General features: G+C 52.6%; 1 protein-coding gene across 5 annotated transcripts in view; it reads right to left on the bottom strand.

Moving 5' to 3' along the window:
* The window catches only part of MGMT (O-6-methylguanine-DNA methyltransferase), a 273,852-nt gene that overhangs the window by 24,897 nt on the left and 222,154 nt on the right, over positions 1-26,801 (bottom strand). For all 5 annotated transcript variants that reach the window (XM_047762096.1, XM_047762097.1, XM_047762094.1 and 2 more), the window contains one exon: positions 18,078-18,238. In XM_047762096.1, coding sequence (XP_047618052.1) covers positions 18,078-18,238 — 161 coding nt within the window. The remainder of the gene's footprint in view (positions 1-18,077; positions 18,239-26,801) is intronic.

The raw sequence follows: 26,801 nt of genomic DNA, 5'->3' as shown, positions 1-26,801 counted from the left end.
GCCCATCTGGGTGTGGGCAACAGGTTTCACAAGGGTGTTCAAGACAAGCACCACAGCCACGCGCACCTCTCGCTGTGCAGCAAAGAGCGTCAACGCTGAAGTACACGGTTTAGAAAGGGAAAATGCAAAAAATGACAGCAGTTCAGGAAGCCACAACACCACGTTTTATCACTCCTTAGACTACAAGGAACTTTCAGGAGCAATGAACATTTTTTACTTTTTTGAACAGTGGTCCTCAAAGTTGGGTCCGGGAGCCTCAGGGTCCCGGAGACCCATCCAGGGCGACTGTGCCATCACGACGGTCTTCACGGTAACACTAAGGTGCCACGTGACTCAAATTCTCCTTCTCGCACCAACACGTGGAAGAGCCTTCCACAAGCCAGGCGGCCTGTGACCCCACGACAGGTGAAGCGCGGGAGCAGCCGTGAGACCCCGCCTGCCTTCCGCGGAGAGACCCGCGAAAATGTAAATCCGGTGCTCTTCTCGCCATGTTTCTGGTCTTGGAAGACAGTTATCTTCATCTCAACGTATTGTTTTTGGTAACATGCAGTGAATTTAGTCTTATTATTTTAAAACAAATGAACAGATTAAAACGATTCTTGGGTTTAACTTCCAACCTGGCAGATGTTGGTGGATGAAATGCCCCTATAACCCAAAGCTCTTTGGGGTCGGTCCTCCAGGGTTGTGGGGAGGACAGACGGTCTCAATAAAGGGTTCAGCGGGCCCTTTCCACGTCCGGCCAGGCGAGCAGCGCTCAGAGCTCAGGAATGGAAACGCCCCGGCAGCTCCATCGGGCCCCGGGCACACAGAACACGCCCCCGGCTCATCTCGCAGACGGACTGGACCGGCGGCCCGCGGATGTGAGCCTCGGCCTCGCCCACGTGCGGGGAGAGGACACGCTCACCTGGCGAGACCTGCGCGGGTGAAGTGGGTTCACAGCCTCACAGCCACACCTGGGCGACTCTGTATTCACCCTCCCGATGAGGCGAGCGCCGAAACTCATTTAACGAAAGAATTATGCCCAAGACTCTAAGCTCAAACTCAAGGAAGCCTACAGAGAAATGATTAAACGGCGAATGTCCCGGTATGAATGTGAATAATCATACCCTAACACGCTTTACCAGTCCAGTAATTGTCATTCAGCTCAAAGCCGAAGAACCGACTTCTGAGGGGTGTTAATGGTTTCTGAACAATACAGAAACACAGAGAAATACGCTGCATGGAAACCGAGGGGGAGGGTCGGAAGTAGGAGTTAACAAGCTCGCAGGGTCACCGTCAACAAGGGCCTCAACAGCCATCCTGAGGGTTCCACTCTAGGCCCCTCGGACACCCCAGGCCTGCGCCCGCGTCTGCCATGCTCTGCGGCGGGGCCTGGGGCTCCCTCCCTCCCTGGGGAGCACTCCCCACCTCCTGGCTGAACGGGCCCCCTCGACAGGGGAGCCGAACTCACAGGGGCCAGCGCCTCCAGGCACGACCTTGTTACCAGACCAACAAAAAGACAGGAAGACCAGGGTGAAAATGATGCCCAACGCTGAGGGGCCTCTGTCCCCTCCGAGTCCACGTCTCGGCCCGCCTTGCCTTGCGCGGCTTTGTCTGGCGGCAGAGACGGGACCAGCTGCTTTGGTTGCAGCCCCAGCCCTTTGAGGCTGGGCACCCCAGTGGTCTGTAAAAGGTCCTCAGTGTGTGGACAATGGAACCCTCCCAAACCAGTTCAGGAGCTCCCACACATTCCGTCAGAAGCTTCTAGAAGCCTCCTGCTAGCTCTCTAGAGTGTCCAGCTTGATTAGCAAACATCTTGCTGTTCCTGCGAGGCGAAATAAACTTCTTCCCAAAGCAGGGCAGCGCCCCAGCCCCCTAGGCCCAGCCCCAGAGGCTTCAGATGGCGTGTGTGACTCAGTCTCTGGGAACACTGGCAAATCTGGGGGGTGGGGGGGCGGTGGGCTGCGTCCGAAGGATCCCCACCCCCGTGGCATCTCGGGCTTGTGTGAAACAGCCCTGAGGTCTGTTAAATAATGGGAGCTAACCTTTGATGACCAACCCAACGGAACGAAGCCCAGCCCTTAATTTCTTAATGAATTATTCTTTACCGTGGGACGGAGATTATGCCACGGAGAAGGCATATCATTACCGACAGAGCTGTCAGAAGGACAGGCAAAAGGAAAACTGGCAAGCTTTAATTTCTCTGCAGAGAAGTGAGGGGCTCTTTGGGGATTAATCTCAGTATCAACATTGAGCCTTTGCCGCAGGGCAGCTGAAGAATTCAAAAGAACTGTGACTGAATTTGGAATCCAGCTCCAGCGGCGTGGCTGACTTTGGCTTCTCACCTATTCAAACGAGGACGAGGCCCCGCAGGTGCAGGTGCAGGGGCGGCGGGCCCGGCGGGCAGGAGGAGGCCAGGCGGGCAGGAGGCCAGGCCGGGCCCCCCACGGAACGCACGCGGAGGAGGCTCATCGGAGGACGGGGAAGCGGTGAGGCGGGAGGGTGTCGCCACCTGCGCCCAGCCAGGGACCTCCTCGCACAGGGACCAGGGCTGAGGTGCGCAGAGGGGCGGCCGGGAGCTGGCGTCACCCCCAGGAAGTAGCGCTAAGTTCCTTTAGCCCTTGCACTGCGAGGTAGGCCTCTTCCCCGAACACTCGGTCCTCAGCCTCTTACCAGGGATGAGGTCCCGGGTCCCCGTCTCCTTGGGCAGCTAAGAGGCCAGGGCTGGGTACGCCCCTGCTGTCCCCCTGGGCTCCCCTGGAAAGTCCTCACAGAGCACATAGCCTAGGGGGACACGGTCACATGGAAGGACTCGGTGCCCAGAGCACAGGGCTCTACTTCACCCCTTAGCTGAAATTCCCACAGGTGTCACGGGAGGGGTGTGGTTGCTGTCCCCAGCCCAGTGCCACCGCTGGGGAAAAACAGGCAGAGCCTGTGCCCATCCCCAACCACTCGACCCTGCTCAGGGGCAGCTGGGGACCACTGATACCTGGTAGAGTGGCTGGGAACAGGGCTACCTTTCTGCAACAGGGGGATGGCCAATGTCACTTGAGAAAGAGCATGCTGGCCTGTGTAAACAGCGATGTCACTCTCAGGCTCATGTGGGAAAGAGGCTCAAGGGAGTGTTCAGATTTATCAGTTGATCAGTTTCTTACTCATTTCTTCAATACACATTCAATGAGGACCTGGTGACCTCCCTGGTGGGCAAGCCAGGAGTGACCTGGATCTTCGCGGGGCAGGTGAGCGCTTGGCACGCACAACTAATTACAGTAAGACTCAGGAGAGGCTCCCCCAAGGATGTGACACTTCAGGTGACAGGTTCAGGCAGAGAAGGCACGTTTCAGGAAGGAAGAGAGGCGGTGCAGGGCAGCTAAGACAGGAGAGCACATCAGGGGCTCCAGGTGGCTGATGCCACCCAGTGGGCCACAGCAATTCTGGGTCTTACCAGACCCAAGGAGCAGCAGGAGACAGTGTGGCATTTAAAGCAGGGCAAGGTGTAATCAAGTGATCTTCCAGGCTGGCCTTAGGCCACAGGAAAATGCTCTGGAGCACAGGCACAACCCCGAGGCAACAGCTGCAGCAGGAAAGCCCAGCACAGCGGGCAGTGCTGTCGGCCTGCTGCCCCCTGTCCTGCCTCACTCCTTGTCACAGTGTTGCTGCCACCGGTGACCTGGCCTGCTGCCCAGGACCCCCTCTTGTTACTCAGACAGGGGGTCTCCTTCTCTGGACGTTCCACTTGTCCTGAGAAAGTGAGCAGCTGATAAGGCCCTTCCTTCCGGCTTTTCCTCACCCCGCCCCCCCATTTTGTGGCTGGAAATTTGGTGCTGGCTATTGGCTGGGAGGCCTCAGTTCCTCCCCACGCAACCTTTCCAAAAGGCTCCTCAAGTGTCTTCATGACTGGCAGCTCAGAACAAGAGACCCAAGAAGGCACTGGGCGATGCAATGCATTTCCCAGCCCGGGATGTCCTGCCATCACCACGGCCATACCCTATGGGCCACTCGGGGCCAGCCCCGACTTGACTTGTGAAGTCACGAGAGCGTGGACACCAGAGGTGAGGGTTATCAAAGGTCATGCTGGAGCCTGGTCACCCCACTTCTCTGTTCTAGAGAGCATCAAGGCATTTCAGAGTTCAGTAGGGAACGCTGGATGGACCAAAAGTCATGACGTCACCTATGGCTTCGTTAATCGACCAGAGTAAAGAAATGGGTTATTACAACCATCCTAACATCCCAACAGGTTCTTCCATATCTGCCAAATTCTCAAAGGGAGCATCAATGATCTCAGGCCTGTAAACACAAAAATGAGATCGACAGAGTCACAGAGCGCACACCTCCTTACACCGTTCTCACTAGTCTCACGACCCCTTTAACGCCACTCTGTCTCCCTTCAAACTGAGCAACTTAATTCTGATCCTCTGCATTCAGGGGAAACGCCACGCCCATGTTAGGAGCTGGGGGTGAGGTGAGAAGACTTCTTGTTCAACAGCAGAGACAAAACTGCACATGTCTGACTTTGAGTTTGCAGTACTGGGTGTGCATCCATCACTTAAAACTTTAAAAAGTCCAAGCCATACATTATCAGAGGCTCAAATGCTTCCAGAAGCCTCTGTGAAATATGCCAACGTCACTTTACAGACTCTGTCCACACGTGGCTGCCGCCTTTGGTGTTGAAGATTTAGCCACAAGTCAAACGCCAACTAGGGTGGACACGGGACACCTGGTGTGAGGAGCAGAGTGGGGTTGTCAGAGGTCACCCTTGTGATTCTGTGCAGTGGTCCCACGGCCAACTTCACAACCAGGCCCACAGTAGGAGCCAGTGGCCACACTCCGTCCGCACATGACCCCCTGTGGTCACGGAGACTGCCCTGCAGACCGACAGCCTCTCGGGGGCTGCGCAAGCCATCTGAGAGGGCTGCCACCAGTGCTGGTGCGACGGCCAGCCGTGTGGTCCGACAGGACACAGGAAAGGGCAGAGAACCAGTGAAGCGGTTTTCAGACCCAGGAACAGCGTTTGATACTCAGATGAACGAATCTTCACGTTCCACAGCAGCAGCGGACTGGCGAAATACTAACGAACTAAATGAAGTCCCTACAGTTAGACCTCTCGGCTCAGCCACCCAACCCATGGCTACCGGCACGGGGAATATATGTGTTGCAGGTATTTTCCCTTACTCTGCGGCTTTCAGGAGCACTTTCCTAGTGACGTCTCTTACTTCTGATAAAGTCTATTGTACTGCTATTTTCTTCCGGAGCTTTGTGTGTCTGGTTGTATGAGATGTTTGTCTCTTTAAATCATGAAGACATTCTCCCAGTTTTCTTCTCAAAGTTTCAAGAGTTTCAGCTTTCTGTTAGGTACACGGTACCTCTCGAACCAGTTTCTATGGACGGTGTGAGCTGGGTTCAGGGCAAGTGTGTGTGTGCGCGCGCGTGTGTGTGCGCACACGTGTGTGCAGGTGATGAGCACTATTTGCTGTTTAAGCGCTATGTGTTGAAAAGATTTACTTTGCTCATCGATCTACTTGGAGTCGTTCCCAGGGATGAGACGACTATAAGGAGGTGGACCTGGTGTGTCCTTCTGCTCCGAGTCTTGGGGCCCGTGTGAGTCCCTCAGGGTCTCGACTACACAAGATCTGTCTTCAGTCTGGAGTCCTCCAACTTCATTCTTTTTCAAGGCAGCTTTTGCTACTCCAGGCCCTTTGCAGCTTCTACACGTAGGATCAGCTGGGAATGAAAATGCCTGCTGGAACCGGATACAGAGAACAGTTCACACAGAATGAAGGCCTTGGCAGCCCAAGGCCCACGTGCCTCTAGGTGCTCTTTCCTTCTCCCGGCCGTGATTCCATGCTGGGCAGTGGAGAGTGAATCCGAAATAGCTCCTACTTTGGACACTCCTTATAAACAGAACTGTGTTTTTATTTCTTGATTTTTATGACGTAGAAATTTTTAATTCTTATATAAAAAACTGTCTCCTCCGCCTTGTTATATTCAATTGGTAGTTTTCACAGTTCCTTTCAAAATTCTGTAAGATATTCTATGTAAGTGATTATGTAATCTAAAAATAGAGACAGTGTGCTTATTCCCCTCTAACCTGTATGCCTTTATTTTTACCTTTTTGCACAGAACCGTCTTTATCCTTTTAGATTATGGTTATTGCAGAGAATACATACAACAACTTAACTATATATTTATACAGTACACTGGCTTTTTAAGTCCAGTCTGTTTCTCTGTGCCTTTTTATTTGACCCCCAAGACCACTTCCCTTTAACGTACTTTTCAGCACGTCCTGGCTCGAATCTTCCAACGTGCCAGTTGCCCCATCTGTTCTCTGTCCTCCTCTCCCTCTTTGTCTCACTGGCTCTCAGATGATTGTGGAAATCAACTCTCTTTTATCTTCTGTATTGCCTTATGAATTTTCCCTTTGGTTTTGCTTTTCAGCGGCATTCCAGGATTTGTAACGTGCCTTTCATCGTCAAAGTCATCCTTCAATTAACATGATACTTGCTCACAGTACTCTAAACACCTTTAGCAGTACATGTCCATTTCCCGGTTCCTTTTTGTGCTGCTGTTGGACTTCACGCCTAGGTAGATTATAACCCCCCAATTGATTATTCGTTTTTATGAATAGTCAACTTTAACAAAAAATAAAAAAAAACCCAAAGCCGCTTTTTAAAAATATTTCCCACATCTTTGTCCATTTCTAACGAGTGCTGTTCAGGCGTGACTTGTTTGACGTCAGTTCCCGGTCGCTCCCTGCCGGGTCCTGTGTGGTTTTCTCACGCGCACTTGCTGGTATTCTGCAGCAGTTCAGGAGGACAGCACGCGGCGCTCTCAACCTCTTCCTCTGTGTCGTTCACTTTTCCCCAGAGTACCCTGCCTACAAATTCCAACCACCTGGGACACGCAGGCACAAGTACTAAAACATCTGTAGTATCATTAGTTACAAAGGCAAAAGAGGAGGAGAACCCACCTGTCTCCTGACAGAGGATAGGAAGCAATTACGGCCCATCCATAGGGTGGGATTCTCTTAGTAGTTACAGTTAGGGAAGTGCCTCTATAGGATTCAGAGAGACAAGTCTCACAAAAACGTTGATGAAAGAAGCAAGTCACAGGGAGACAACGGTATTTTTCCCATGACATGAAAACTGCACAGCATGGCGCTGGCGAGGGCGGGCGGACACGGCCACCTCGCGGGCGCGCAGGGCACGTGCAAGCCTCTGCTTTACTCCTCACACCTCGCACCCCTTAGTGGATATTCTTTTGTCTCAAGTAACTATTTTTCATAAAAATAATGAAAATATCAACTTATCAAGGTGCTCAGCAATTATTCCTTTTTTTTTGTCTTTTATCTTTTTAGGGCCACATCCACCGCATATGGAGGTGCCCAGGCTAGGGGTCAAATCGGAGCTACAGCCACAGCGACACGGGGTCTGAGCCACGCGTGCGACCTACACCACAGCTCACGGCCATGCCGGATCCTTAACCCACTGAGCGAGGCCAGGGATGGAACCTGCAACCTCATGGTTCCTAGTCGGATTCGTTTCCGCTGAGCTGCGACGGGAACTCCTCAACAATTATTCTCAATGAGACCCTTGAAATTGCTCCTCTCCCCAGCTGATAAAAAGATGATTCCAAAGGTATCTATTTCCATAGCTTTCTGGCCTTCCCCCTGACAATTAACATTGAAAACAGGCGAGGGAAGAAGACAGTGTTTTCCCAGCATCTGGACTCCATGCTCTCAGCGCCTCCTCCCTTTCCGTTATTTTCCACAGAGGGCCTTCCACCCCACCCCACCTTCCCCGTGGCCTGGTTTAGAGCCCTTCAGAGTAGTTCCAGCGCTCCCTGGCAGTCCAGGGTGTGTGTGTATAAAACACATGCGGTACACACATCTGTCTACACATACACTTCCTTATAAGTACACACACTTCCCACTGGGACAGAAGCTTCGTAAGGCCCAGAACTGTATTATTTGCTAAGTTCGAAGAGTTAAAAGGGACTTTGCTTATAGCTCAGTTAGCATCTGGTGGATGGCTGACCCAATGACCCCCTTTCCTCATAGTCAGGAGGGCTCTGCCAGGCAGCTCCTGTGTGTCCACTGACAGGCAGGGGAAGGGCTGCTGGCCGCACACGGAGGAGGCGCCCTCGGTAAGTCTGGTGGACATCAAGGGCAGCACTTGGGCCCAACAGCCCGAGTCTGCACTCGTGCGAAGGCCAGGTGGAGCCGGATGTCCAGGCTGCTCACCAGGCCTGGGATTTTGGAGGAAACACTTCTCCAGCAAGGGCAGCAGAGGCTTCCGTGCTGGACCTTTGGGGCCCCCTTTTACCCTCAGGACAATTTTGCAGGTCGCTACCACTGTCCGCACTCACAGATGGGGGATCGAGGCTCAGAAAGGCTCTTAACAGACTCAACTGTGTCCTCCAAACACGCACGTTAAAGGTTCAACTCCCAGCACCTCATCGTGTGCCCGAGTTTGGAGCAGGGGCCCTTAGAGAGGCGACAAAATAAAGACGAGGCTGTCAGGCTGGCCTGATCCACCTGCCTGTCCCTGTAAGAGGAGGTGGGCACGCAAGGGGCATGTCCTGGGGCAGCAGGAGGGCCGTCCTCCACAGGCCAGGCGGGCACGGAGGCCACTGACTTGATCTTGGGCTTCCAGCCTCCAGCTGAGACAGCAAACACTGCCCCTGACACCCCACCTTGGTACTTGTCCCCACAGCAGCCGAGCTGGCAGGAGGTTCTGAGCAACCCTGGGGGGGTGCTGGGCAGTTGGAGGTGGTGACGTCCCAGGTGCTGTCACCACGGCCCACAGGGCTTGTCCCCCGGGCCTCGCCACTCAGAGCCTCGCAGAACCCGTGGGCTGGACTGAAGCTGTGCCCTTGACCGAGGGCCAGGGCTGGGACCCGGAGGGCGGCCTCCGTTGTCTCAATCACTGGGGCCAGCGGGGCTGCTGGATTCCCAAGGCGGCAGTGCCACAGGCCAGAGCCTGGTGCTCCCTGGGGGAGCCTGGCAGCTGGAGTGGCAGGGACTGGTCATGGGACGGGAGGTTTGGGCCTGAGAACCTAGACATCACCTCGGCCAAACCAGACGGGGGAGCTCCGTGTGGATCCACAGGGAGGCAGCGGGGGTGGGGGGGTGGGGGTGCACCCCCTGCCCGCCCCCCGCAGCCCTGTGGACCACCGTCAAGCCCCAGAGTGACGCACGCAGCTTTTATGAATACAAACGTGGCCTTTAATAATACTTAAATGCATTAGCTTTAACCCAGGTAAACAAGACCACTAATGAAACCTCACACACGACCCCCATATTCTAGAAAAGGAAACACGCTGGGTGAAGAGTCAGGGGCCCCCAGCCAGGTGTTAACACCAAGAGACCTGGGGAGCTGTGCCCGGGTCCAAGGCCCAGGCTGTGAGGAACATCAGAAGGTGTTAATGGTTTCAATATTTATCTGCTGCAGGGAAGCACTCTAAAAAGGAGACAGAAAAAAAAATTCTGCTAATGGCTGTGTCTTTGCCATTAAAATGAAAAGCTTAATGCATCTTATAATCAGAGGACAATTTGCAAATCATTAAGAGAAATGTAAAATTCCATTAAAATACAAATCAAGAGACTCTCCCTGGACTAATAATCTTTTTGATATTAGTTTGCATTTCACTATTTCTGTTCCAATACCCGGGCCCCACAAACGATCAGTTCCTGAACATACTATTTACCACAGCCTACTTCTTTAACGAGAAGCCCAGAGAAGGATAATCTGCTATTCAGAGCAGGTACTAATGAAGAATTCCATATATTCTGAAATTTAATTAAAACCCCAAAGATTTCAAATTAGATGCAATTTGAAATGCCTGGGGCAGAAATACATGCACTTGCGTGGCGAGGGTACCACACTGAAAGTTGATACCGTAATTGGTCTTGATGTATTTTTGTGTTGCCGGGCTGAAGCACAGAACTCATAACCATATAAAAATTCTCTGTAGATTACCTGCTCATTGAAAATGCCATCACTCAGGTAGTTCTCTACTAAATTACCATGCTACTAAAATGCACAAAGTGATTCGGAGGGAAGAGTGGCACAGCTGGCCGACGGTGCCAATGAGTTATGCATGCGTCAACGCGGCCTTTTTTCTTAGTAAAATATGCTCAGTTGAATATTAAAATATAATTGGCATTCAACCTAAGTAGCTTAAACCATTTTGTTATCTTCTTTTAAACCGATTTGGCTCCTCCACAGTTATTTTCAAGGATGCGATTCACAAACTAATGATACCATCATATTCAGCGAGATTTGTGCGGTTTTACATTTGTCATAAATAGGTGCAGTTTCCACAGCCTGCTAGGGATGGCCTTTAATATGAGCTACTCTTGAACATCAAAGGCCCAATTCCTGAAAAAAAAAAAAAAAGGCGGGGGGGGGGACATGCCATTTATGTTGGTTCTTGCATATTTTATTCTGCAAAGAGAAAGAGAGGCGAATTTTCTATGCAAAGTATATGTCTTGGCCGAGCACTGAGCCCTGGGTCCCCCTCACGCCAAGGCTGAGGATGGCCTGCTGCAGGACCTCGTGGCCCAGCTGAAGAAGGAGTGCCTATCTTTAGGAAAAGCAGACCAGGTGCCCCCCCGCCCCCATCCAGGGATGGGTCCCTTACACACCATGTTTGTACAGTGATGAACAGCAGTACCCCAGGCGGGAGAAGGCAGTCACCATAGCAACCGGGATACTGTACATACTGATGCTGGCTGAGGGGCAGGGCTCACCAGGGGTACCACTTTCCAAAACATGACCAATATCTAGCTTAATGTGGGTGGGAAAAGTCTGAGCATAACTCAGCGGTGTACTGAAGTGCTAAAAAGACTCCCTTTTCCTCTACTTCCTTCTTCAATTTTCTTTCTGAGACGTATTTTTTGGGGTGGCATTAAAACATCACAGGAGACCCCAGCAGCCGAGCCTCCGGCAGGTTGGCTTGTCCTGGAGGTTCCCACTCCACGCAATCACGACAGCCACACAGGCCAGCAGCCTCATGCCTCCAAAAGAGGGGATTCTTCTCCACGTAAACACCTCACGTGTCCATTCTGACTTTGAACCATGACCTTCAAAGGGGGACGCAGACTCATAAATCTTATACTCTAAGTCAGCATGAACACAAGGGTTGCAGGGAAAAATAGCGTGGGATAGAGCATTTAAATCGAGTCGTAGCTTTTGCACTTCGGGTTCCTACAACTGGTCTTACAGCATGACTGCCGCGAGTTTGCCATCAAGAGCTATACATTTAATGTTGATACCTGTTCAATTCTGGATGCAGTTTGATTAAAATCTCACTTTCTCTACTAACCCAGGTAGGACAGCGGATGTGTCTCTCATCGCTATAGCACATCCAAGAACACGAACGCTGCCTGTTCGTAAGAGGTGAACGACAGCATCGTATGGCGGCAAAAACACTCCTTTAAAACATTCTCTTTGGAAGCAGCACATGTTCACATAAGGACCACAGTGGAAAATTCTGGAAGCACATTTAGGCGAAAAGTCACTTTTTTTCACTGTAAAATATAGACTTGGTAGAATATTTTCCAAAGCCCAGAGCAAGTGAAACATTATTAAAGAAAGCGACAATGTAATTAACTTCTCCTAGTGGGCAGAAACCTCATTCTCTAGTCCTTTTTTGAGGTGCAATACACCCCAATCTGACAGAGGACCTTGCAGGTAAGATCCTTCTAAATGGATGCATGTAATGAGGGTAACTCTTATTTTTAATAGAAACTTCCAGTGGTTTGATGTTTAGTTACTATGCTGGAGGTAAGAGTTTAATTTTAAAGTGAATGTTTTCTCATAAAAGCAGCACTCGTAATAATGTCAAGGACTACTTACGTGTAATAGAGACCCCATCGTAGCCTACAAGTAGCCGACTTTCAAACCCACTTTTAGGTTCCTTTTGGAGCTTGGTTAAATCATACTGTGTGACCCTGGTGGCCCTGACTGAAGGCATTCTCAAGTTCAATCTTTTTGCCTGATTTATGGGAAACCGCAGGGAACACAGAACCTGACCACCTCTTAGATTTAGGAGGAAACTTCCACGGAACTGGCCTTCCCTGGAGGCCCTGGTAATTACTGATGAGTCAGAGGGCCTCGGCACAGGGACCCAACGTGTCTTCTCGGAGCCCAGCAGGCTGTGCTTCTGGTCCGGCCACGGCAGCATCTCAGGAGCTGGTATCCACAGACTCGGTTCTCCCCTGTGGGCAGGGGGCAAGTCACGGCACCTTCTCCCCACGGTAGCTGTCAGGTGACACTGGAGGGTGTGTGAGTATTGAAGCTCTATCACAGCAATCCCGGGACAAGCTCTGCATTGGGCGTGTGGAGAATCGGGTGACACCCAGAACCTGAGCCTCTCTCCCCACTGCTCACGGGTCTCCAGAGGAAACCTAAAGCTCCACTCACCTGGCCAGTTCGAAGGAAAAACACATTTTGGCCAGCGTATGTGGTTATCTCCTGAGGGTTCTGGTTACCTTGCCAACACGCTACCCTGGGGTGTGGTGGCAGGGTGCCCGCACCTGGCAAGGCTCCGTAGGCTCTGGGGCATCATCCCGATGGACGGCCCCTGGCAGTGGCTTGTCAACAGGCAGCCTGCCTTGCCTACCCTTTAAATCCACACGAAGGATGCGCTGGTTCTCCTGCTTCTTCACCTGGCTTCTGGCAAAGCTCCTGCGGCAGGGCAGACATAGGCATACACGGCCGAGAACTTAAGTTCTTGATTGAAACAGCAAAAACACTTCTTAAAAAGCCACTGCTAAATTAGGAATGTTAACCTTAATACAGGGTGAAGCACGTGGCAAAAATACTTAAAAGAGCTGGATCCCCTTTTATTTATTTGTTTATTTGTCTTTTGTCCTTTTCAGGGCCGCACCTGGAGCATATGGAGGTTCCCAGGCTAGGGGTCATATTGGAGCTGTGGCTGCCGGCCTACGCCAGAGCCACAGCAATGCCAGATCCGAGCCACACCTGCGACCTACAGCACAGCTCAGAGCAACACCGGATCCTTAACCCCCTGAACGAGGCCGGGGATCGAACCTGCAACCTCATGGTTCCTAGTCAGATTCGTTTCCCCTGCACCACGAGGGGAACTCCTGGATCCCCTTTTAATAAACTCCTTTAAAAAGCAACAAAAGCAATAATTCTCAAAATAGGGCATATGTATATATACACTATATATGTGCACGTGTAGACACAGACATGAAAAGTATATACGTGTGTACGCATTTCCCCTTTGTAAGATTTCCCTGTGTCTCGGGGAGGGAGGCCCAAGAAGCACAGACCTTGTAGGCTCGGTACCGTTAACCAGCTTTCCAGAGCATTCCGACACACACAGCCTCAGAAGAAGGGGCTGCGATACATACAGAGTGATCCGCAGAGTCCGTCTGCCTGGATGAATCATAGGTGAAACTTTAAAAACTCTCTCCTGGTTCAAGAGGAGGTCACGCACTACAATGGCCAGCAGGAAATGCTGAAAACAAAATAAGCAAAGTAACGGCCGGACCTGGCCGGCAACGGGCCGGTGCGCCAGGGGCAGCAGGCCGGCCAAGCCCCAGCGCTGACGGGAAGGCGGCCCGGCGGCCCAAATGACCCCCCCCTTCTGCCCAGGCGGGGCGCCCCCAGCTCAGAGGAGCCCTCGACCCGGGGCACAGACGTCGGGAAACTAACATTTTCCTCCACTGAGGGGCCGGGAGTGACGTACTACTCAACTCAGGGCAGGAGCCGGGCGGGCGAGAGGACGAGGTGGCCCCGCAGGAGGTCCCCGTCCACTCAGGAAAGGGACGCGCGCGTGCGGCGGGCAGGGCTCCCCTCCACCGTCTCTGCAGAGGGAGGGGCGGCCCACGGGGAGGGGCCGCGGAGACGGGCTGATGACGCCCTCGGGGCGCCCCCAGGACGCGGCCTACACCCCCGAGGCGTGTGGCCGGCTCGCACCCCTGCCCTGCTCCTGTTCACGAACTCCGCGACTCTGCTCTCTTCTCTGATGGTCTAACCCCCAGACACACACTGGGGGTTTCTCTCCACGCAGGCGGTGAGGGCTGCTCGCGGGGGCGGGGGCGGGGTGGGGGGGGCTCCCGTGTCAACGCCAGGCCTCCGCCCATCTTGCCGGCACCTTGAGCGCCACGGCCCAGCCACCCGCGGGCTTCTGACCCAGCCTCCGCAGGCTCCCCTTCCCAGCCCCAGCCTTAGACGGCCGGCCGCAGGCGCAGATTTCCGACGGTGGCCCCGCAAAGCAGCCGGCAGCTCTGGGGCGGAGGCGGCTGTTTCCCGCCCCCTTAATTGGATGGAGCCCGACGCTGTGAGCTTGTGCTGATCAATACACGCGCATCAGAAGGTTCACAGGCCTTGCAGCCCCACCAAGAACCGTCTCAGCAAGGTCAACGCGCCTTACAAACCTCCTTTAAAGACCAGAGAGCAGTGACAGCCGCCCACCAGAGCCTGGGCGGCAGCTCTCATTTTAGCTACTGTTTTCTCTTTAAACTGGGAGCTGTTTCAGTCCAGGGGAAACATCAGCACAGAGGGCCTGCAGGCCCAGCACTGCCTCCTGCTGTGGCTCCAGGGGGCTAAGGGGAAACCCCCCCGCCCCCACACGACAGCTCAGAGGGCAAAGGGGGGCTGGCTTCGTAGCCCTTAAAGGGAGGGGGACACCAGGCAGGCGCTGGGCCTTCTTTGCAGGGAGACTGCCTGCCTGCTCTGGCAGGGGTGCTATTTCCTGGCCATGAGCGGCAGCTGGGGGCAGAGGAGCTGTGCCCCACTAAGGCCGTGGGCGGGATGGGGGCTGGGATGACGAGCCCTTGCTTGGCCCTCGGAGATGAAGTTGTAATTTAAGGGGCTGTCTCCAGCGAGGACCCCAGGACCCCAGGTAGGGGTCCCTTCCTCACTGGAGTCTGCCTGCCTTCCAGGGCTCACGTCCCCTCACTGGAAGGCACCAAGGGACCACCTCCAGGAAACCGGGTGCGGGCAAAGTGCACGCGTGGTGTGTGTGTGGGGTATTAATTAATTCTCCCTGAAAGGGCCTCTCCCCCAGTTGATTGGTAGGGCTTTCCAGAGGCCCTTTGGAAAGAGGGTTTGACAGAGATACAGGATTACAAGAATCCTTTTAGAGGCTATGTAATAGAAGTTGCAAAAAACTTCCTTCTAGAGAGCAGGTTTTAAAAATGCAGATTTTACTACTGTCATGCAACTGGATTTCATAGCTACAAGCTAATAGCTGTGACAAAGGAATTATTAAAGTGTTAAATATTTCATTCAAAAGGGAACATTGCAGTCACTTTAAAAAGAAAACTCAGAACTCATCTGCTGAAATCTGTCATCGGTAAAATGGCACAGGAGCGGCTGATGGCATGGGCCCTGGGGGTGGGGCCTCTGGTGGTGCCCACTGCACAGGCCAGGCCCTTCCCCAGCTGAGGAGGGGACTTAGGGGTGTCTGAGGAAGCCCCCACCCCAGGCTGGCAGAAAAAGCACCAAGCCAGGGTCAGTGGGTCTGCTGCCCCCCTGCCTGGCCACACCTGCCAGGAGGGTCTTCGAGGGCGGAGGGAGGAAAGTGTCTATACCCACATTCTGAATCCGAAAGCAGATCTTGGGTTTTTCGTAGGCCTGCTTTCCTTAAACTCAATGAAACACTGCTCTTGGCAGAGCGCTTCTTTAGTCATTCTAACTGCTTTTGCCACTGAGTATTAAGATGTATTAACAAGAATTAAGATGCATAGTATACAAAGAAGCTAAGTTTTTTTTTATAAATATAAAGAAACTGGAGAATAGTAACAGAAAACAAGTTTAAATGTTATCTGTGGAAGAAACAGTAAGATTTACTTCACGAATAATGGCTTCACTAACTAACTATTTCTTGGATGAAAGTGAATTCAAAATAAACAAACTTGCCCTTTTTAGGGGGCTTATAGGGAGGACCTGACCTCACCAACATGTTTGTCCTCATGCGACAAGAGGCCAGCTCATTAGCAAAACGCAGAAACAAACCTCTCCGCCAAAACCTCAACCAACCGAATGTTAACTTCTGTTTCTGAAATTAAATGACTAAAACAGTAATTGCATGAGGAACTGGAACACTTCCTGTCCACAGTCACTTTTCACGTGCGTTTCTCCAACGGCACCATGAACCTCATCCCCAGAGAAACCCCGCCTGCTGTGGCCCAAGAAGGCGGCCACCTAGACCTGCAGACTCTTGGCCAGGAGGCCAGCTTAATGGGAGAAACACACAGATAATTAACTTGTTACTAATCAGACTTCAGAAGTGCTCTAAGATGAACCATGTGACATTTCCAACATTTGCTGTTTAACCTACAAAAATGGCAATTCCGGAGTTCCCGTCGTGGCGCAGTGGTTAACGAATCCGACTAGGAACCATGAGGTTGTGGGTTCGGTCCCTGCCCTTGCTCAGTGGGTTAACGATCCGGCGTTGCCATGAGCTGTGGTGTAGGTTGCAGACGCGGCTCGGATCCCGCGTTGCTGTGGCTCTGGCGTAGGCCGGTGGCTACAGCTCCGATTCGACCCCTAGCCTGGGAACCTCCATATGCCGCGGGAGTGGCCCAAGAAATAGCAACAACAACAACAACAACAACAACAAAAAATGGCAATTCCATATGGTGCAACTCAGCAGATTTGTGACTAGCCTCACAAAATGACAGCCGATGAATAGTGCACTTCTCTTGGAGGGGGGCCTGTGAACTGCAGCCAGGCCAGGCCAGGCTCTGGCTAGCGAAGCAGACAAGCCAGCACAGTGGCCAGCGTCGTGCCAGCCAGGCTCTGAGAAGAACGGCTGGAGATGTGGGGCTCAAAGACCAGCCCAGTTAGCGCTCTGCCGCTTCACAGGCTGAAATAGGTAGGCCTGGCCTAAATCTCAGGGGAATACGATGAAACAGGACATCCACTGGCAGGTGCTGATGACGGAGGGTCTCTGGACATGAGCTGAGTGTGGGGCAAAGGCCCACTCCAGCTCTCATGCAGACCAAGACAAGGCCTTTTAGACGTCTGGGCCCTCCTGGAAGGGGCTCTGGAGACGGCCCCACGGGACTCCAGGCACTGCCAAGGCACCCTCGCAGCTCCGGTTCACTATGTACAAAAGATTCCGGGTTCTACCTAGTTGCTCACCTAACCTCTTGAGTCAACTCAAGTAATGGCTCAACTTTCTGGAGGTTTTCTATCTGCTTCCCTAAAAGCTCGACTCCACCTGCAAGTTCATTTCTACTGAAAAACCACAGCAGCCATTAGAACACCATTAAACTTAACCCAGTAAGGGCCTTCATTCTGAAATTCAAGATTGCTTTAAATTTTCCTCCTCTAACATCTCAGGGCAGATTTTTTTTCCTCAAGTGTACGTATGCATACCTCTATACGTCTATATTCGTATGTAAATCTATTCTCATTTATATTAAAATGACTATGAAAAAACGACTGTGCAAAATAAACCTCTGGTATGTGTCTGGAATGATTTTAGTTGCCATAATTAAGCTCAAACAAAAGCTTAAAAAGAAATGTCTGGGAAAATGTTTTCAGGTTATCACACACTTTATGTGCCATTAGCACACGGAGTGCAGACAATAAGTTCTCAATTCCTCCCCTAAGAATATAACATCTAACTATGAAACTTTGGGAAACTACATTGGAGACTTATTCAAGAAGACGCAACGCTGCTGCCCACTCTGCTGTAAGCGTCCCCGACCGCGTTCATGGAAATGGCTAATTGTCCGTGCACAAGCCTCATTTTCTGTGCTGTTGGCAAGCAGGTAGTTTAAGTTAGCAATCAGCTTATTGAAAAATTTACTGCCGTTCAGATGTGTTCCTATTTAAGGCTTTCAGCCAGCGAGAGTCAGGAGTCGATCTGCATGGATCATTTTTATTGCCGTTGCCAAGAATTACGTGACCATGTGCCAAAACTAACACAACCGCTTGGAACGGGCGGGGACCGCCAACTCTTACCCGCGCGGCGGGGCCACAAGCCGCCTCCGTTTAGCTGATGCAGAAACACCAGGTGAGTGCGGTCCGTACGTGAGCCGAGAGAGAGCAGGGAGAGTCACCAGGTCAGGCTCCCTGGACCAGACACTGAGAGACGACTGAGTTACTGACCTTGCTGGAAAAGAGGGTGGTGGAGAGCAGGCACGGGGAGCTCCCGGAGGACCGAGGGCTTGCGGAAGTAGGCGTCCAGCCAGGCTGCGCACTGCCCCAGGGGCTCCATCATCTCCTCTGGACCTGCAAGTTGCCTGGGGGGCGCAGGGGCCTCCGCGGGGCTGCAAAAGCAAGAACAGGAGCTTGATAAGCCTCCGGGCCCTGCGTCCACGACGTCTGAAGAGCAAACAGAAAGGCCCACTGCACCTAAACGGGTACGCCCGTAGGCGTTTCAGGCATGCGCGTCCAACCGGGAGCGCGAGGCGCTGGGGCAGCAGCAGGGCGGCTGCAGGGGGACCAGGGAGTGGTCTGCGTCTCCACTGGCAGGGTTTAAGGAACACAGCCTCTGAAACAAGGCCCTTCCTAGGAAGAGCACCCCAGTGCCCGAGCCCTAGGTGGGGCCGTGGGTGTCCGCAGTCAGGCCGTGAGCAGGGATGTGAAGAACAAGGATGACGATGAGGGCAGAGCCAGCAGTTCTGCCAGGAACGCGCCCGCCCCTATGTGACACTGTCAGACGCGTGTCTGCAGCCATTTCGGTCTGTAGGTCACCAAGTTTGCAGGAGAATAAATCTTTTCCGGAAATACCACCAACATCATCAAACTGTATCCCCCACCCGTCCACTGCATTTCAACAACAGACCGGCCCCTTAGAGATCCCCGTCCCTTTGTGCTGGATTCAGGGGATTTCCTCCGAGTCTGCTTTCCGTCCACCGAGGCTCATGCTTCAGAGCATCTAATCTGAGCGCTGGCTACTCTGTACGTCTAGCTGCAGTTCCAGGGAAGCAGCCATGACTTTAGGCCCAGGGCTTTTGTTTGGTTCCTTCCCACATCTTCTTGTTCATGCACTGTGGTCATGGTTCTCCCGTTTACCTCCTTAAGTTTATTTTATTTATGTAGTCTTTTAGGGCCGCACCTGTGGCATATGGAGGTTCCCAGGCTAGGCGTGGAATTAGAGCTGCAGCTGCCAGCCCACACCACGGCCGCAACGTGGGATCTGAGCCATGTCTGCTACCCACACCACAGCTCACGGCAATGACAGATCCTTAACCCACTGACCGAGGCCAGGGATTGAACCTGCATCCTCATGGATGCTAGTTGGGTTCGTTAACAACTGAGCCACGCTGTAACTCCCTATCGCTTTAATTTAAACCAACACGTCTTAGACTCGCTTAGGGCGGGTCTCACTGTGTCTTCTGCTCAAGGTGCTTCCTAGTGGCGCTGCACTCTGCTGGACTGGGAGAGCTGGGCGAACTAGGAGAATGGCACCCTGACGAGGGCTCACACGCACTGCCTCTGAGTCCTGGAGCTGCACAGCAGCTCCAGATTTCTCTCTGTTTCTGAGGATGCCACACCCGCAACACACTGGCACTGCTCTCTTCAGGTGTCTCTCCCTGTGGCCCCAGGCGCTGCCCAGAGCCCCCTGCGCTTTCCAGCCCACGGATGGGGTTGCTGTAGCCTCCTTTCCAGACACTACAGCTTGAGGCTTCAGGTGGAGGTGGGAAAAGCCGCCACAGCGTAGATGCTCCGAGCTCTGTCTGGGCCCTTCCCACCCCACAGCCCCAGCTCCCCAAGGCGGGTGTGGCCGCCAATGTCCGGGCCGCCTCCTTGGACCCACACCCCCACCCTGGCGAGGGTCGTGGAGTGGAGAGGCCACAGCCGTGGGCCGGGCAGCGCAGCGCGGTATGAGCGGCGTGGCTGAAGCGGCCAGGAGCACAGGCCTGACCTTGCCTGCGTGAGACACACCCCAGGGCGTGCGGGGCTTTGCAGGTGCAGAAACCAGCACCTCGTCCTCCAGGCAGTGGGGAACGGCTGGGGACCTTTAAGCAGAGGCCTCGCAAACACTCCGTACTGGAGTCTGTCTCCAGTGAGGGCCTCAGATCTTTCCAAAAATAAGCTTCCTTGGATGGGATGCACCGTTTCCATGATGGAGAAGGAGGGGCTCCAGGAAGGCGCTCTATGCACGTGACTGTGAGTGGCGTTAGGCGAGGAGCCAGGAAGAGAGGGTGACCGAGACCCCGGCCCCGCAGAGCCGGCTGGAGTTGGGAGGTCCCGCCCACCCAGCTGGCCCCGGCAGTCCCTGGGCTTCTCCACGCTGCCAGCTCAGATGGATCCCAGAGAGGGAGTCCCCACGGACAAGGCCCTCGGGTGGCCCTGAACGGACGGAGCTCTTCTGAGGTCCAGTCAACTGCAGACCTCAAAGGATGGGGGCTCAGTCCCCAGGCAGAGTGGCATTTGCAGGACAGGTGGGAACATGGCATCCTGGGGAGGTACCTGGGGCTGGACGCCTGCCCGTGGAAGGAAGGGGAGCTTCTGTCTCAGGCTTGGCTTAAATATTTCCCATGTCAGAGAGAAGTCTCTCTCCTCTTGCTCTGTCCCACTTCCTGAGGAAAGCCAGCACAGGAGACGCTAGGAAAGAAAAGCCACGGGCTTTGCCATCTGGCCTGTGGGCGTGGGAGGGGGGATGGGGTACACTGAGCAAAGCCAAGCACACAGCCCAGTGAGCAGCACATCAACTGAGGGTGTGGGCAGGCAGCGGTCCACATGGGACCCGAGCCCAAACCCCGAGTGTGCAGAGCTAAGGGGCCGGTGGCACCACCCCGACCCACGTGGGAAGCAGGAGAGGGACCAGGATACCTCAGGACCCAGGGCTGGTCAGCGGTGCCCATGGACCCAGGGGTGCAGGGTGCTGGTTGGGTCTTTTCGGCCATCACACACCACAAAGGGGGCTCTGTGGGGGGCGGGGGTGCACAGTGCAGGAGATGAGCATCTTAAACTGAAAGGCAGGGGGCTTGGCACCCATTGCTTGCTCTGGGAGTTTCAACCCCTTCCTCTGATGCCCTGTGTCACTCAGGGGTACCCGAGAAGGGCCATGGAGCTTGGGCACCCTGGGTAGTGCCCACACTGGTCGCCGCTTCAAGCTGCCAAGGGAATTGAAATGGGAGCTGTTTCCTAGCATTTCCCACTCCTAAAAGGATATGTGAAGAATTTTTATAGTAGTAAAATTCATCTTAAATTGATTTTTTATGCTTGTGCTAAAGATCTCACCCTCTGATTTACTCTGTAGTTCTCCTTTTTAACTCTTTCTCTATTGGATTAGATAACTATTCATGGGTGAAATGTAATTAAACAGCTTTGATTCCGAAGCAAGGATTTATGATACTACGTTTAAAATGAATGGCATTAAACACACACATAAAACCAGAATTTTTAAAGCCATGACACAAATCTCCAGTTCTACAATAAAATGAAATTTATTCTCTGCCCTGCCCTCTCCTCCACCCTCGCTCCGCTCGTCCCCGCAAGAGCTGTGGTGTAAGGACCACGGCACCAGTACCGGCCGCTCTTATCACGGAGGAGTTTCTCCAAGCTTCTTGCCCACGAACCCAGAAACCTCAACAATGACGGGCTCCGTGGGCCACGGGCACTGGACTCTCACTCCACTTCCTGGAAGCCCAGCAGCTCACCTACCGCTGCAGTGAGCACGTATGGGGCCAGTGCCTCCAGGAAAGCAGCGGCCCCCGGGGGCCCGGTCCCCAGAGGGCAGCGGAAAGCCCGCGCTGCAGGTGAGGGAGAGCCTCCCGCCACGGCAGGGCCAGTGCGCCCGGGGCCGCCCCAGATGTCCTCAATGAGAGTAAATCCAGGCCAGTGTCCGCCTGCACTGGAGTCCCCCCCACTTTTTTTTTTAACTTGGCACAAGAGGCCTGGCTAGTGGCTGGAAACTGAATTTGGTTTTGCCGAGTTTCTAGCAACAAAACAAAACAAAACAAAACAGAGAGCACTGGTACCTTCTTACTGCAAACACAAAGTCACATATGGTTTGGTTGAAGGGCTTCAAGAAATACACAACTGTCGGCAATCCCCGGGTCCTGTGACAACAGACAGGACAACGGTGCCTGCCTCTGGGGGATGCTCCTGGAGCTGCAGTGCGTCCGAGAGCCCTGCGTGAAGTTCTGGAGCTGCAAGCCCTGAGCAGCAGCCTGACCTTGGAGAAGGGACATTCTGGCATTGAACTGCATCTCAGACTTGTTCTGACATGACTGTCCATCGACCCAAACCAGGACACAGAAAAGCAGGTGAAAGGCTCTGGAACAAGCTTCTGAAGTGTGTTTAACAAAGCCGGTGGCGAGGCCTTCTCGAGCCTTCTTAGGAGAAGCCGCACCCTCCCGTCCTGGGTCTGCACTGGGCCCGTGAGCAGAGGTTCTCGGGGGAGGACAGCCGTCCTGCTCCTGGAAGCCTGCATCTCAGACCCTGGCCCGGGGGACAAGGAGAAGGGAGCCTGGGAGCATCGCCCACGGGGAGGTGGGAGGACCGCAAGGTGACCGGGCCAGATGCAAAAGACATGACCCCGCTGACAAAGCTCACGTGCCCGGGAAGCCCTGCCTGGCTCCAGCTGCCTTTGCCGGGGGGGTGGGGGGGTGTGTGTGCACCCAGCAAGGCTGGGCACCCACTCAGGCGCCACTGTGGGCAAAGCGGGCCAGGCTGGCCGAAGTCACTGGAAGGTGTTGCTTGAGGTCTAACCAACCCCCACCAAGGCCCGGCAGCCGTGGGGAAGCCGAAGGAGGGCTCCCAGCTCTGGGCCCTCCAGTCTGCCCTGCGTTACAGAGGTGCTCAGCCGTGCGGGAGATTCGGGGGTGCAGATTTCAAAGACTGCCGAAGGCCTCGCTCATGTCTGAATGAACCCTCCTCCTCACTTGTGCGTTGGTCCCACTGGATGTAGTTCTGAGTTGCTCACATCTGACCGGCACCATCATTACAGCGCAGGTAGACTGAGCAACACCCTAGCTGGACTGCTGCCCCACGCCTCTCCTTCTGACCCCAGCACCTTGCCAACAGCTCTTTCTGCACAGGATGAGAGTCTCGTGGTTTGGGAAAGTTAACTGGTGGCACTGGAGGGTCACCCAAGAAACGCGTCCCAAAGACTCATATGCTTCTGAGGCCATCCAGAATTTGGCAAGGAGGGACCTGGGAGGTGTCCCTGAGCAAGGCCGAGAGCACAGACACTGCGGCGTGATTCGAGCGTGGCCAGGCACCCAGAGCCTTGGCCGCACACAGCCACTTAGACGCCCTTAGGATGAGAAATCTCCTCCAGGACTTGCGCGGAGGGGGGGTCTCCGGGGCTCACGGGTGGAGCGCCGGGCCTCACCGGCTCTGGAAGGCACACTCACAGCAACAACCTTCAAGTGCAACACAGGTGACTTTCTAAACATCACGTGGAGATGTGTTAAACAGCCCTGGTAAATGCACAATTATGTGCAAATTAGCACATCTCTGGCAGAGTCTCTTGTGTTTGTGTCTGATGGATTTGTCCTGCATTTAATTATACCTTCTTGCTAAAGCTCAGATGCTTTTCTTTCAGTGGAAGGATTGAAGACAAATAAATCACGCTACCTACTTTCAATAACATCTTTTTTTTTTCTTTTCTTTTTTTGAAATGAGTAGGCTGAATAAAGCCTTTAAATTCTATATTCCAGCCAAAGTTAGTGGTTTGATTTCATTCGAGCGTGTACTGAGGACCCGTTAAAGAGCTTCTTGGCAAGATTATCAGCTTGGGGTTTGCCGCCCAACTGGGCAGCATGGAAGCTAAAGGTCAACCCCGAGGTGTCAGCCACTCTCCTGACGGCTGTGCTGAGGGAGCCCTTCCACCCCAGCTGGGACTTCCACTTGCCATCGGATGAACGGACAATGAAAGTGACGGCTCGGTGACACTGCCTGGTGGCCAGCAGCTGTTTGGGCACTAACCCTACATAGGTATGACAGAGTTTGGCCAATCATGTCAACAGTCTAGAGTTCGCTGAGGACACAGGTTAGAAAGAGGAAAAGGTGTCGCTGCCAGTAGTAAGAAACTGAGCTCTCAAACAACACAACTGCATCAAAGGTAAAAAACAAGAGGCATGCGGGTGGGGTCACCCAGGAACACGGCTGGGGCCTCGCTGCCACTGATGACGTCGACCACGTGGCCATCAGGTGCTGCTCTTAGGAGTCATGTGCTCCCCTACTGGTGTCTCACATGACCCTAAGAGGTGCATGCACTGAAGTGTGGAAAACGGGGAAAGTGGCTAACAGACCCTTAGGAAATATCAGCAACATACCCAAGGCCACATAAAAATATTAGACATGGAGTTCCCGTCATGGCGCAGCAGAAACAAATCAGACTAGGAACCATGAAGTTGCAGGTTCGATCCCTGGCCCTGCTCAGTGGGTTAAGGATCCAGCCTTGCTGTGAGCTGTGGTGTAGGTCACAGATGCGGCTCGGATCCCATGCTGCTGTGGCTGTGGTGTAGGCTGGCAGCTGTGGCTCCGATTTGATCCCTAGCCTGGGAACCTACATGTGCCACAGGTGCAGCTCTAAAGAGCAAACAAAATAATTTAAAAAAAGATATAATTAACACATCGATTTTAATTCCTTGAGACTACTTGTAACCCACTGGCTTCCCGACTGACTTAACATGTTTGGTTTCAGTGCCTGTTTTCGAAGATGCTTCTGTACGAAAGGAAAAGACTCCTTCTCATACCGCAGGGAGTCAGGACTGCAGGTGGTCCATTCGCGGTTTCCATGGAGTCAACAGTGGGCCAGCTGGGGGTCCCAGGGGAGCTCAGCAACCCCTCCTGAGGTCTCACTATGGGATGCATGACAGAGAGGCATGTATATCCTTCCACCCCACAACCCCCCACCCGCCCCCATGAATCCTAACCTCATGATCCTACCACAGCTCTCCAATGGCTCATATCCCAAGGTCGATGAGAGGAGGAGGAAGAGGAAGTTTCACGTTTGAGTGGGCCTCAGTTTACTCACTTTCTGGATGGGCACATGGGTGTGTTGTTTAAACTGGCCATCAGTTTTTAATGGGCATCCTAAGCCCTCAAAATCTGAGGCTCACATTCATGTCTGAACCTAAGCAACACTACAGAGGAATTCACTGTAGCATTTTGAAACATCTGCCAGAAACACAGAGAAAATTTTACGTAAATTTCCAACTTCTCCCCACAGAAGGTATACTCCCCAAGAAGCGCATGTTTTTTCTTTTTAAAAATAACTGACTCTTAAAAATACATCAGCAATAATAAAACATATTTTTTTGGCCACGCCTGTGGCATGTGAAAAGTTCCCAGGCCAGGGAATGAACCTGGGCCACAGTAGTGACCCGAGCCACTACAGTGACAAGGTCAGGTCCTTAACCTACTGCACCGCAAGGGAACTCTAAAACGTATTTTTAAGAGACAATTTAAACAGTATACTTGGCAGACTAGAATGCCTTAAAAAAAGAGCTATTGACGTTCTCCCTTAAATGTTCAAATTGTTAAAAGGAAAACTGTATTGTATCAACACTTTAACACACCATTAAAAATACCATTAAAAATCTCTACTATTTGACAGATGAAGATAAAAACACCCCAAAACTATAGATGAATTATCAGGTCCCTAATGATTCCAAAACAATTACAGGATGCAGAGCAATCTAGTTAAATTTTATTCAAAAGCTTACTACACTAGTGTTTTCTTTTATTTTTCTATCAAGAAACCCATGAGGTTTAAGCACAATTCATTATGTATGAGACCCCACTTGCGGTGCTTGACTGTTGATTAATAGCAAAGTTTGCTGTATGTACATTTGCAACATTAGATGCATACAATATGCTAACTTATTCTTTCACTGAAACTAATTATTTACAAAAATGACTCCTTGAGACTACAATTTATTAAATGCATGCATCCAGTCTCAATTTGGCCCCGGAAGACAAGCCTGGAATGAAGATCTTTTACTTGATGTGACAACTTCTAGAAACGCTGTTATTAATATTGTAAATGCAGCAAATACAGAGTTCAAGTAGCCTTACGTCTCTGTTGCATGTGCTTTCACCACTGAAGCTGGGGACAAAGAAGCTTTTTAACACTCCACACACTGTGAGAGGCATGTGCCTCTTCCCCAGCTTCATTTAGCTTCTTGAAAGGAAAATGTTTCTACGTTAGCCATGGAATAGTTTTAAAAAGAAATAACAGCTAACATAAAAACGGAATAAAAAGTCCTAATCAAATTGCTGCTGAAGTAGATTTATTACAATTCTGTCAAGAATTTAGTTCATTTGTTGAAAAATATGTATAAAAATATAGAAATTTTAAAGAGTCATCCCATCAGTCTCATCACATTCTTGATGCTCCCTCAAGAGCACTTTCCCCAAAGCATCTCTGGGGTTAGAGGTACCTTTGCATTATTCACTAACTCTGCTCCCTCCCCCCAGAGAAGAGCAAAGAGGACAGCGGTCCGTATGTGCGAGGACTACGACGTCTCCTTCTGGATCCAGACGGTCCTTCAGGCCAACCCTATGAAGCACACGGCCCAGAGCAGCAGTCACCTGCTCTGAGCAACCTCTCCAACCAGCCCCCTCTCTGCGGCTGCCCCTCTGATCCCTGAGACCCGGCGTGGCCTTGCTCTGCCTTGCCGAGGGCAGGTGCTACTGTGGGCTTAGGAGAGTCAGAGAGGACTCAGCTTCCTTCCTCCATGTGCAGAGATAAGACCGAAAATCAGGTCTGTGTCCTAAAGACAGGATGACAGCGCAGAGGTGATTACATGCTGACTGCTCTGTGGCACTAGGGTTTTGCAAGGACACCAAAGGAAAAAGAAGGCATGGGTCTCAAACTAGGGCCTGCTCTGGGACGTAAGATTTTAGCGACATGGATGAGCTTAA

This window comes from Phacochoerus africanus, chromosome 15 (genome assembly GCF_016906955.1).
Source record: "Phacochoerus africanus isolate WHEZ1 chromosome 15, ROS_Pafr_v1, whole genome shotgun sequence".
Lineage (NCBI taxonomy): Eukaryota > Metazoa > Chordata > Mammalia > Artiodactyla > Suidae > Phacochoerus > Phacochoerus africanus.
The sequence above is the reverse complement of the archived record's forward strand: the minus strand, read 5'-3'. Positions and strand labels throughout refer to the sequence as shown.